The sequence below is a fragment of the Rhinoraja longicauda genome, chromosome 7 (assembly GCF_053455715.1).
Source record: "Rhinoraja longicauda isolate Sanriku21f chromosome 7, sRhiLon1.1, whole genome shotgun sequence".
In the NCBI taxonomy this organism is placed as follows: domain Eukaryota; kingdom Metazoa; phylum Chordata; class Chondrichthyes; order Rajiformes; family Arhynchobatidae; genus Rhinoraja; species Rhinoraja longicauda.
Window position 1 is genome coordinate 73,562,809 of NC_135959.1, and position 13,493 is coordinate 73,576,301.

General features: G+C 44.7%; 1 protein-coding gene across 1 annotated transcript in view; it reads left to right on the forward strand.

The window, feature by feature from the left end:
- The window catches only part of LOC144595608 (copper-transporting ATPase 2-like), a 52,953-nt gene that overhangs the window by 1,257 nt on the left and 38,203 nt on the right, over nt 1–13,493 (forward strand). Inside the window, exons 2-4 of the mRNA XM_078403183.1 lie at nt 2,624–2,848; nt 4,782–4,942; nt 12,501–12,662. Of these exons, the coding sequence (XP_078259309.1) occupies nt 2,624–2,848; nt 4,782–4,942; nt 12,501–12,662 (548 nt within the window). The remainder of the gene's footprint in view (nt 1–2,623; nt 2,849–4,781; nt 4,943–12,500; nt 12,663–13,493) is intronic.

A 13,493-nucleotide genomic window follows, 5' to 3' on the forward strand; every position in this document is an offset into this window, starting at 1 on the left:
GCACAGGAGGAGAGGAGTGATCTTATAGAGGTTTGTAAGATCACGAGAGGAATAATAATAGATCGGGTAGATACACAGAGTCTCTTGCCCACAGAGGTGAATTGAGGATTAGAGGACATAGGTTTAAGGTGAAGGGGAAAAGATTTAATAGGAGTCTGAGGGGTAACTTCGTCACACAGAGGGTGGTAGATGTATGGACCAACCTGCCAGAGGAGGTAGTTGAGGCAGGGACTATCCCCACATTTAAGAAGCAGTTAGACAGGTCTCCTTGCGTTTGGTGTGCACAGCCTAAAGTTGTAGGTCAAGGATAGACATCCAGGCCAGGGCAACATCAGTTGCTGGGTAGATGGCCTTGATGTCACCAGGGAAAAGCCTCAGTGAGCAGTCATTCACGATGTGTGGGATGGTCTGGTCTGGATATCCGCAGTCGCAAGCAGGGCTGTCTGTCATGCCCCACTTGTGCAGGTGATGGGCTGTTCTTGCATGGAGGGTGCGGATCCTGTTCAGGGTTAGCCATTGCTTGCGATGTAGGTCAAATCCCGGTGGGTTCACTGTGGGGTCTGTGATCACCTCTCCGTTGTTGGTATTGGCATCTTTCCAGGCTCTGTGCCACTCAGTCTCGGGGTCAAAGTCTTCCAGGGATTTGGCTGAAGACCAGAAGGGTTTGCGGGACTTCAGCCACATGTTGGGCAGATTGTTCAAGTTAGCATGGATGGGAAAGTCAGGGTTAGTCTCGATGGTGCACCAATCTTTCAACATCCTCTCCCTTCTGTGTAGGCTGGGAGGGGCGATTTGAGAGAGGACAGGGAGCCACTGCAAAGGTGTTGACTTAAGTGTCCCTGTGATGACCCACATTGCAGAGTTAAGGACAATGTCAACTCGGTTGGTGTGGCAGCTATTAGCCCAAGCTGTTGAGCAAAACTCGGTGATTGAGTAGACGAGGGCTAAGCTTGCAGTACAGTGTGCATTGGATTCCCAGCTGTTGCCTGCAAGTTTCCTGATGATGTTGACCCTTGCTTTCAGTTTATCAGCCACCCTCTTCAGGTGTTCACGATAGGTGAGGGTGCAGTCCAGGGTGACTCCGAGGTACTTGGGGAATTTCTCATTCTTCACTGGCTTACCTCAAAAAGACACTCGGAGCTTTGCATTGGCGAGCCTATTGTTGAGGTGAAAGGCAGTGGAGGTTGTCTTAGATGGGTTGGGGCGAAGTCGCCAGAAGGTGAAGTACTCCTCCATCCCCTTCAATTCTTGGGTTAGCACTCTGCTGATATCCTCAAGGGCAGCTCTCTGGTAGGCAAGGGCAAGAGCAAGATCATCTGCATTTGCAAACTTCCTGGATGAGGTAGTTGGCAAGTCACTCACATAGATGTTGAAGAGTAGGGGAGCTAGGACAGAGCCCTGGGGGAGGCCATCATTCAGGGTCCTGACAGAGCTGGTCTGGGTCCCCAAGCAAGACTCTAAATCTACAACTGCTGAGGTTGGATGGTGGTTTGGCACTGCAAGATTCTGGAAGTTTTCAGCAACAGACTATGTCTCCACACGGTGTCATATGCTGATGACAGATCGATGAGAGCAACACCAGTTTTCAGGGCACGTTGGAAGCCAGCCTCCAGATTAGTAGTGAGGGCAAGTACATGGATAGGACAGGTTTGGAGGGATATGGACCAAATGCTGGCTGGTGGGACTAGTGTAGCTAGGACATGTTGGCTGTGCGGGCAAGTTGGCCCGAAGGGCATGGTTCCACACTGTGTCACTATAAGACTGAAACAGCCCTTTCAGCCCACTGAGTCAGTGCTGACCATCAAGTACCCATTCACACCAATCCCATTTTATCTCCTCACATTCCTATTAACTTCCCTCTGATTCTACCATGCACTCACACATTGGCAGTATCTGTGGAGAGAATGGACAGATGTTTTGGATTGGGACCCTTCAATCCACAGTCATAGAAAGAATGATTAAACTCCACACAAATAGCCCCAGAGATTTTGAATGAACTCAGGTAACGAACTGTGAGGCAGCATCTTTAATAGCTGCCAGTACACCCTGTGTATTTATTTCCACACAATTGGCAAGAATGATGCATTGAGAGGGAAAGAATGAAACCTCAGGAGAGAGTGGTCATGATTTTCCTCTGGATCATGGGCAGCTCACCTGCCTGAGAGCCTCACAAAAGAAAAACTTAATTTTATAGGAGGCCCTCTTCACCCTCCTACTGCACGATTGAACATTTGTTTTGTTGTAAGATTCTTACTACATGGACAATGGCCCTCTCCATTGCCAAAACTAGTGGCATTTGTTGGAAACCGTGTGGAATATTCAAATCCGAGTTCTCTCGACCCGAAATGTCAACCATTCCTTCTCGCCAGAGATGCTGCCTGTCCCATTGAGTTCATCCATCATTTTGTGTATCTTTTAGATACTCGCTCTTTTAACTGATCAACTAGTTGCTCCTGCCAGAAAGCAAGAATGAAATTCCACATTGTTGTGTTTGCTGCTTTTGTTCCTGCAAATTCATGCATCTTATTAGTTTCCATAAAAGCAAAAGTAACTGATAGTTCAGATTTATTCCTCCCAGTCCATAGATACTGCTTGCATGAATGAGTCATTTTGATCATTTTAGCAGAGGCTTCAAGACTTTCCCTTTCAAAGAAAATAGATCCCTCTGTTGAGAGGTTGAAGCGCATATTGCCAACTGAAGATTATGAACTTGAGTTTCTACAATTCAGCGACAAACACAGTATCCACAGCTTTGAGAAGAAGATGGAAAAATGTTTGATACAGATCACTGGGATGACTTGTGTTTCTTGTGTTGCCAATATTGAAAGAAATCTTCAAAAAGAAGAGGGTAAGCAGTGATTTTTTGCTAGCCATGTTCGTGGTGATTATATGTTAATCTTAACAAAGAGTACAATTCTTTTGGAGCTGAAAAAAATAATACCTTAGATTTTTAATTCAAGTAACACCTTTTGCCTTATACTTTGTGCTCGCCATAAAGTGCAGATGACGACACTCTTGTGGATCAGAAGGGCAGAAGTCAGAAGATGTACATTGACATCTTGCTTGGAACACTGGATGTATTCCTTGAAACAATAAATTGAATTGATACCAAAAGGCATAAGTATTACTTATGGGACATAGGTTTAAGGTGAAGGGGGAAAGATTTAATAGGAATTTGAGGGGGTAACATTTTCATGCAAAAGGTGGTAGGTGTATGGATCTAGCTGCCAGAGGAGGTAATTGAGGCAGGTACCATTGCAATGTTTATGCAATATTTAGACAGGTACATGGATAGGACAGGTTTAGAGGGATATGGGCCAAATGCAGGTAGATGAGACTTGTGTAGATGGGTCATGTTGGCCGGTGTGGGCAAGTGGGGCCTGAAGGCCTGTTTCCACGCCGCAAGACTCTATGACTCTATTTAGTGCAAAGAGATATATAACTGGCAGTGATGTGATGCTGGGAAGCTGGCAATAACCCCTTCCTTTCCCCGCACTGCACACCATAGCCTTTGGAGTCTATGTGTTAATGTGAGCTCCTGCGGTCCCAGGTGCTTGTGCTTAGAAGCTGACCTTCACTTGAATGTTTGCCGCAATGAAACGACCACAGCTTGATGTGGTCGGGCTGCCTGAGAGCCTGGTGTAGGAGTGTGCAGGGGTAAGTGGTGTATCGCTCAGCCCTGAGACATGGGGCTCAGAGCTGTCCCCTACTGATGAGCAAGAGCCATGCCTGGGGTAATCAGCACTTTCACCATGTATTGTAAGACTGCATAGATCTTACAATCTCTCCCACCACCTCTTTGACATGGTGGAAGCTGTTCCCTGCCCCTGTCAATTGAGCTTGTTACCGTAGTGTAATCTCTGGTCTGAGGGGAGGTCTGCAATTAAACAGATTAGCGCCCCTAGTTCTGGACTCTCCCAACATTGGGAACATTCTTCCTGTATCTAGCTTGTCCAGTCCTTTTATAATTTTATATGTCTCTATAAGATCTCCTCTCATCCTTCTAAACTCCAGTGAATACAAGCCTAGTCTTTTGAATCTTTCATGTGACAGTCCCGCCATCCCAGGGATCAATCTCGTGAACCTACGCTGCACTGCCTCAATTACAAGGATGTCATTCCTCAAATTAGGAGACCAAAACTGTACACAATACTCCAGATGTGGTCTTACCAGGGCCCTATACAACTTCAGAAGAACCTTTTTACTCCTATACTGAAATCCTCTCATTACTAATTATGTCAGTATTCCAGCTACACTGAAAAATACCAACCAAGTCCTAAATAAACATCTGCCCAGTCACAAGACTTAGGATAAATGCAGCCTGATCAATGGCATCCTTTTGGTCTATTGTCATATTATTAATGTGCAGCTTCATTTAACTTTCATGTAGTAAGTTCATCAATTTTCATGTAGTAAGTTCATCAATGATCAATCTGTGCCTAACAATTTCATGAGACAGTATTATAGCCTTGTTCCAAACCTGAACGATTAACTGAATTTTCAGGGTACGTGAAAGTTTGGGGCACCATTTTATTGAGCCCTGATACCATTAAATATTTGGGAATTGAGTGGAAATGAGTGGAAATGAGTCTCCTGGCGATAGTTGAAGAAAAATGTATTTGTTAGATATCAGCCCCTGGACATTTCAACAGGTCCTTAAACAAACCATTTTCATTGCCATTTCATCATGTGATCAAAGATGAGGAAGGGGAATGTTTGTCTTATTTTGCATTTTCTACTAAATATAACATGCCATTTTAAATGTAATGGGTGTCTTTTAGGAATCAATTCTGTTCTGGTGGCACTAATGGCGGGAAAAGCAGAGGTGATGTATTATCCGGATATCATCGAACCTGCTACCATTGCTGAATTAATCACAGATTTAGGTTTTATTGCAACTGTGATAGAAGACAAGCCTCAACCTGGGAAATTGGTACTTAACGTAAGTATATTTCATGTATTTCAAATAAGTATATTTCAAGTATATTAACGTAAGTATATTTCATACAGGGATCAATAACTATTTGAACAACTGTAATTGAAAGGAGAGTAGTAGGTCAGAAATTGAAAGGTGTGATCAGAAGGTAGAGGTTAGGACCCATATCTCTCAAAGGAAGGACAGGCAGGCAGAAGTGAAGGAATATGATGTCGCTGATGGGCTGGTGCATTTATTTCAATGCAAGGAGTAATGTGGAGAAAGCAGATGAACTTAGTCCTAAGCACTGATCCAGAGTCTATGATGTTGTGACCATTGTGGAAACATGGTTGCGAGAGGGACACAACTGGTAGCTCAATGTTCCTGGGTTTTGATGTTTAGGACGTGATCGAGAGGGAGGCAAAAGAGGTGGAAGAGTTATGCTACTAATCAGGGAGACTATCAGGGCGGCACTCAGAGAGGACATACTAGAGGGTTTGTGCACTGAGGCGATATGAGTAGAGCTTAGAAATAAGAAAGGTGCAAGCACTCTCATGGGATTGTAGTATAGGCCCCCCTATAGCAAGATAGAGGAATACCAATACCAATAAATAGAGGAACAGATATATAGACAGATTACGGAAAGATGCCAAAGCAACAGGGTTGTCTTAGTGGTAACTTTAAGTTCCCCAAAATTGACTGGGCCTTGCTCAGTGCTAAAGGCTTAGACAGGGCAGAATGGGTGGGTGCTTCCTAGAGTTTCTTGAAACAGCACATGGATAGTCCAACCCTAGAAGGGGACATACTAGTATTGGGAATTGTGCCTGACCAGGTGACCAGTGTTACAGTGGAAGGGCATTTTAGGGATAGTAATCAGAACTTCATAAATTTGAGATTGTTTTGAATAGGGAGAAGGCTGAACTTTACAGGAAGATACTAAAATGGAGCAAGACAAACTAAAATGGCATTAGGTAGGAGCTCTGGAGGTTACACAGGAAGCACTTGTTAGTGAGTACATCCACATCTCACATGGGAATCGTTTAAAGTTTAGAACTGGCATGTTCCAGTAAGGCGGAGGGATAAAGATGGCAAACTAAGGGAACTTTGGATAGCCAAAGAAGTTGTAAATTTGCTTAAAAATAAAAAAGAGGCGCATGCAAGGTTTAAGAGGGTGCAATCAGACAGGGCCTTTTGAGGCATATGAAGAAAAGAGGAAAGAACTCACGGGCAATTGGAAGAACCAAAAGGGGCCAGGGTAGGCTTTAATGATTTAGATCAAGGAAAATCCCAAAGCATTTTATACCTGCATTAGAAACAAGAGGGTAACTAGGGAGAAGGTAGAACTGCTCAAGGATAAAGGTGGGAATTTGTCCTTGGACTCTGGAGATGCAGGTGAGAAACTAAATGAATACTTTGCATCAGTTTTCATCAAGGAGAAGGACACGGATGACAGTGAGATCAATGTGGAGAATACTAATAGGTAAAGGCATTTTAAGTTTAAGAAAGAGCAGCTTTTAGGGTTCTTGAAGATCATAAGGTGGATATATATCCCCTGATGAGATCTATCTCAGGTTATTGAGAGAAGCAAGAGAGATTGCAGGAGCCTAGACGAAGATCTTTGCTCACCTTCTTTAGCTACAGGCGAAGTTCTGGAGGACTGGAAAATAGCTAATGCTGTTCCTTTATGTGAGAAGAGGAGAGATTCCAGGGAATCATAGACCATTGAGCTTCATGTCAGTCGGATTAGAGTGGATTCTTTGGGATAGGATTTACTGCCATTTGGAAGAGAATGAATGAATTAGGGGTAAGCTGCATGGCTTTGAACATGGCTAATTGCATCTTGCTAACTTTATTGAGGAGGTGACGAAGGTAATCTTTATTGGGAGATTTCAACATGCAGGTAGACTGGGAAAATCAGGTTGGTAATGGACCCCACGAAAGAGAGTATGTGGAGTGTCTCCGAGATGGATTCTTAGAACAGCTTGTACTGGAGCCTACCAGGGAGAAGGCAATTCTGGATTTAGTGTTATGTAATGAACCTGACCTAATAAGGGGACTCGAGGTAAATGAGCCATTAGGAGGCAGTGACCACAATATGATAAGTTTTACTCTACAAATTGAGAGGGAGAAGGGAAAATCGGAGGTGTCAGTATTACAGTATAGCAAAGGGGATTACAGAGGCATGAGGCAGGAGCTGGCCAAAATTGACTGGAAGGAGGCCCTAGCAGGGAAGACTGTGGAACAGCAATGGCAGGTATTCCTGGGAATAATGCAGAAGTTGCAGGATCAATTTATCCCAAAGTCAAGTCAAGTCAATTTTATTTGTATAGCACATTTAAAAACAACCCACGTTGACCAAAGTGCTGTACATCTGATTAGGTACTAAGGAAAAAAATGAAACATACAGTAGCACGCAAACATAACAGCACATACAGAACAGTTCACAGCGCCTCCTCAATGAGCCTCAAACGCTAGGGAGTAGAAATAGGTTTTGAGCCTGGACTTAAAGGAGTCGATGGAGGGGGCAGTTCTGATGGGGAGAGGGATGCTGTTCCACAGTCTAGGAGCTGCAACCGCAAAAGCGCGGTCACCCCTGAGCTTATGCCTAGACCGCGGGATAGTGAGTAGCCCTAAGTCGGCCGACCTGAGGAACCTGGAGTTAGAGAGGTGGGTTACAAGATTTTTGATGTAGGGGGGGGAATGTCCATTTAGGGCTTTATACGTGAATAGGAGGAGCTTGAAGTTGATTCTGTACCATACAGGGAGCCAGTGGAGAGAGGCCAGAATCGGCGTGATGTGGTCCCTTTTACGGGTACCCGTCAGGAGTCTCGCTGCGGCGTTTTGGACCAGTTGCAGGCGGGACAGGGAAGATTGGCTGATCCCAGTGTATAGGGAGTTGCAGTAGTCTAGGCGGGAGGAAATGAAAGCGTGAATGATTTTTTCAGTGTCATCGAATTGGAGGAAAGGTTTAATTTTAGCTATGGTACGAAGTTGGAAGAAGCTGGCTTTTACCACAGCGTTGACTTGCTTGTCAAATTTTAATGCAGAGTCAAATATCACGGCGAGGTTTTTGACATGCGGTTTGACTAGGCAGGATAGGCTTCCAAGACTGCCTGTTATCGATTTGATGGAGTCGGGGGGGGGGGGGGGGGGGGGGCGAATAGGATGACCTCAGACTTGCTCTCGTTTAATTGGAGGAAGTTCTGTGCCATCCAACATTTTATGTCCTCAAGGCAGTGTAAGAGGCTGTTTAAATTTGACTGGTTGTTGGGTTTCAGGGGGAGGTAAAGCTGAGTGTCATCGGCATAGCAGTGGATAGAGAAATGCCGTGCCTTTGAATGATTTGGCCAAGGGGAGCATGTATAGAGAGAAGAGAATGGGGCCTAGGATGGAGCCTTGTGGAACTCCGCAGGAGAGGCTAGCTGGAGCAGAGGAATAACTGCCTATGTTGATGGCGAAACTCCTATCTTTGAGGTAGGAAGCGAACCAGCTCTGGGCAGTGCCATCAATGCCAACCGCGTACCGGAGACGGTCAATAAGGATGGTGTGGTCCACTGTATCGAACGCTGCGCTGAGGTCGAGAAGGAGCAGGATTGCACAGTCGCCGGTGTCGATGGCGAGAAGCAGGTCGTTGTGTACCTTCAACAAGGCAGACTCTGTGCTGTGGTGGGCTCTGAAACCTGACTGGAAACTTTCCAGGATGGTGTTTTGGTGTAGGTAGGGCACTAATTGGTTTAGAATTGCCTTTTCAAGGACTTTTGACAGGAATGGCAGTTTGGAAATGGGTCTGTAGTTGCTAGGCAAGGTGGGGTCTAGGTTAGGTTTTTTCAGTAGGGGCTGGACCACCGCGTGCTTGAAACAGGTTGGAACAGTGCCAGTGGCCAGAGAACTGTTGATAATAGAGAGGATGCTGGGACCAGCTATTGCAATGACATCCTTCAGAAGGGCAGTGGGGGCAGGATCAAGGGGGCAGGTTGCAGGTTTCATAGCGGAGACAAGCTTTGCAAGGGAGGATAGAGTGACGGGTTGGAAACAGTCCAATTTAGATGAACAGACTAGTGAGACAGCTAGGTCACGGGTGGGAGGGGAAATGTTCATTCTAATGTTCTCAACTTTGCTGGTGAAAAATTTAGCGAATTCTTCGCACTTAGCAGGGGACCCAACTAAGCTGGTACTGGGGGCGGGACATATGACAGAGGTAATTGTGCTAAATAGGACCTTGGAGTTATGAGAGTTTTTGGAAATAAGGTCGGAGAAGTATTGTGCTCTAGCAGACTTTACTGCTTCCTGGTATTTGAGAAGATTGTTTCTCAGAATTTCGAAGGAAATTTGAAGCTTGTCACCTCCGTTCTGATTTTCTGCACTCCCTTCTTAGGGCTTTGGTGGTGTCATTGAGCCAAGGCCGACCTTTGGGCTTAGGCTTTTTCATTTTAAGGGGAGCGATAGAATCCAGGATGGAAGAGCAAGTGATATTAAATAAAGAGGTGAGATCCTCAGTGCTGAGATGGGGGGGAGAAGCCTCAATAGTGCAGATGTTGGGGGCAGCTGTGAGAGCCTCGGAGAATTTACTGGCAGTCAAGGAATTTATGTCGCGGGAGTAGCGAACAGGGAGATGAGATTTTGCGGGAGATAAAGGCAGAGATGCGTCAAAAATGATAGCGCTGTGGTCCGATAGACAGGCCTCGTAATTTCAATGTTGTAGATTGGGAATCAGGACGATAACACTAGGTCGAGAGTATGGCCTAACTTGTGAGTGGGTCCCGTGGTGTGAAGAGTCAGATTGAAGGACTCAACTAGGTGCATAAATTCACTCACAAGAGGCTTAGTGGGACAGCAAACATGAATGTTAAAGTCACCAAGAATCATGACTGGTGAGGAGGAAAGATTCTAAGGGGAGTAAGAGACACCCGTGGCTGACAAGGGAAGTCAAGGACAGCATAAAAATAAAAGGGAAGAAGTATAACATAGCAAAGCAGAGTGGGAAGCCAGAGGATTGGGACTCTTTTAAAGAGCAACAGAAGATAACTAAAAAGGCAATACGGGGAGAAAAGATGAGGTACGAGGGTAAACTAGCCAATAATATAAAGGAGGATAGTAAAAGCTTTTTTAGGTATGTAAAGAGGAAAAAAATAAGTCAAGGCAAATGTGGGTCCCTTGAAGACAGAAGCAGGGGAATTTATTATGGGGATCAAGGAAATGGCAGACGAGTTGAACCGGTACTATGGATCTGTCTTCACTAAGGAGGATACAAACAATCTCCCAGATGTTCTAGTGGCCAGAGATCCTAGGGTGACAGAGGAACTGGAGGAAATCCACATTAGGCAGGAAAAAGTTTTGGGTAGACTGATGGGACTCGAGGCTGATAAATCCCCAGGGCCTGATGGTCTGCATCCCAGGGTGCTTAAGGAGATGGCTCTGGAAATTGTGGACGCAGTAGTGATTATTTTCTAATGTTCTATAGATTCCGGGTCAGTTTCTGTGGATTGGAGGGTAGCTAATGTTATCCCACTTTTCAAGAAAGGAGGGAGAGAGAAAACGGGAAATTATAGACCAGTTAGTCTGACATCAGTGGTGGGGAAGATGCTGGAGTCAATTATAAAAGACGAAATTGCGGAGCATTTGGATAGCAGTAACAGGATCGTTCCGAGTCAGGGGATTTACGAAGGGGAAATCATGCTTGACTAATCTATTGGAATTTTTTGAGGATGTAACTTGGAAAATTGACAGGGGAGAGCCGGTGGATGTGGTGTACCTCGACTTTCAGAAAGCCTTCGACAAGGTCCCACATAGGAGATTGGTGGGCAAAATTAGAGCACATGGTATTGGAGGTAGGGTACTGACATGGATAGAAAGTTGGTTGACAGACAGAAAGCAAAGAGTGGGGATAAATGGGTTCCTTTCAGAATGGCAGGCAGTGACTAGTGGGGTACCGCAAGGCTCGGTGTTGGGACCGCAGCTATTTACAATATACATCAATGACTTGGATGAAGGGATTAAAAGTACCATTAGCAAATTTGCAGATGATACAAAGCTGGGTGGCAGTGTGAACTGTGAGGAAGATGCTATGAGGTTGCAGGGTGACTTGGACAGGTTGTGTGAGTGGGCGGATGCTTGGCAGATGCAGTTTAATGTGGATAAGTGTGAGGTTATCCACTTTGGTGGTAAGAATAGGAAGGCAGATTATTATCTGAATGGTGTCAAGTTAGGAAAAGGGGACGTACAACGTGATCTGGGTGTCCTAGTGCATCAGTCACTGAAAGGAAGCATGCAGGTACAGCAGGCAGTGAAGAAAGCCAATGGAATGTTGGCCTTCATAACAAGAGGAGTTGAGTATAGGAGCAAAGAGGTCCTTCTGCAGTTGTACAGGGCCCTAGTGAGACCGCACCTGGAGTACTGTGTGCAGTTTTGGTCTCCAAATTTGAGGAAGGATATTCTTGCTATTGAGGGTGTGCAGCGTAGGTTTACTAGGTTAATTCCCGGAATGGCGGGACTGTCATATGTTGAAAGACTGGAGCGACTAGGCTTGTATACACTGGAATTTAGAAGGATGAGAGGGGATCTTATCGAAACGTATAAGATTATTAAGGGGTTGGACACATTAGAGGCAGGAAACATGTTCCCAATGTTGGGGGTGTCCAGAACCAGGGGCCACAGTTTAAGAATAAGGGGTAGGCCATTTAGAACAGAGATGAGGAAAAACTTTTTCAGTCAGAGAGTTGTGAATCTGTGGAATTCTCTGCCTCAGAGGGCAGTGGAGGCCAATTCTCTGAATACATTCAAGAGAGAGCTAGATAGAGCTCTTAAGGATAGCGGAGTCAGGGGGTATGGGGAGAAAGCAGGAACAGGGTACTGATTGAGAATGATCAGCCATGATCACATTGAATGGCGGTGCTGGCTCGAAGGGCCGAATGGCCTACTCCTGCACCTATTGTCTATTGTCTATTGTAATCGATGAGGGTAGGGCAGTGGATATTGTCCACGTGTATTTTAGTAAGGCATTGATAATGCACCCTGTAGCAGGCTGATCCAGTAGATGAAGATGCATTGGATTAACAGTGACTTGGTTGTATGGATTCAGAACTGGCTTACTGATAGAAGATGGTTGTTGTGGAAGGACAATATTCAGGCTGCTGGTCTGTGACTTGTGGAGTTCCACAAGGATGTGTGCTGGGACCTCTGCTGTTTGTGATATATATAAATGACTTGGGCGTAAACGTAGACAGTTTGGTTAGTAAGTTTGAAATGGCCGGAGAAATGGCAGAAGGAGTTTAATCCAAGCAAGTGTAAAGTGTTGCACTTTGGAAGGTCAAATGTAAGGGGAAAATATACAACTAATGGCATGACCCTTAACATGCTTGGGCAGCACAGTGGTGCAGCAGGAGAGTTGCGGCCTTGCAGCACCAGACACCTGGGTTTGATCCCGACTGCGGGTGCTGTCTGTAAGGAGTTTGTACTTACTCCCTGTGACCACGTGGGTTTTCTCCTCATGCTCCGGTTTCCACCCACATTCCAAAGACGTACAGGTTGCTCAGGTGATAATACTGGCCTTGCCACATCCCATGAATAAGTAAATATGTACCTTTAGGTTACAGGAATGATAAGCGCTTCTTGTGTTCACAATATTGAATCGACGTTAACAGAAGTCAAGGGGATTTTAACGGTGTCAGTGAACTTCACCACCAAAAAAGCCTATATTAGTTTGGATCCAGAATTACTGGGTCCACGCGATGTCGTCCGAATAATTGAGGTACGTCCAAATCTGTCTTCAATATTTAGTACCATTTACATCAATCCTTGATTTGGCTGATTCTGTAAATTCTGTAGTTCAGCTCATATCACTTTCCTCCTTACATTGATAAACTCCTCTTGACCTTGCCTTCCTCCCTGAGCCTCTGAAATTTCTTCCTCCACTTTCCAGAAACATGAAACGAAGGCTGTCATTCTCCTCAAGTGGATAGGAAAGGTTCCAGAATGCTATGGAGACCTCCCTAATGTCTGGGTCAATCGTAAACCTTCAACTATTTGCTCAAAACAATTCTCTGACTGATATTGCATATCTGATTTTGAGATTATGATTGCTGTGGATTGGCTGTTGTGTTTCTTGGATGTACTAAATGCAACACAAATGCAACTCTTTTCTTTAACTATAGATCCAATTTCTGTTCATTTATTTCATTCCCTCTGAGCAATTTGTGTGTACTACCTCTAGTCTAACACATTATATACATTGTTCAATGTGTGTTCACTCAGCAGGGGAGAACAATAGTATTAATTTATTCTGATTACGAGGGTGCCTTTTTAAGCCCGGTGCTTTAACTCTTTCATTCGTACACCTGGGTCCATTTCTTTCCTTTGTGTTCATTCATTTTACATCTCCAACACAATAATTTATCTTCCTTTTAAATGTTTCATTCCTCCATCATTACAGCACTATTTTTACTTTCCCCTCTTCAGGGTACGCTTTCATTCTGATATAATTCTCGTTAATAAAGACAAATCCTTGGACTTTATTATTTTTCTTTGCCATTTAAGATCAAGGAAAAGAGCAGGCTATCTAGTTTCTCAAGCCCACTTTGCC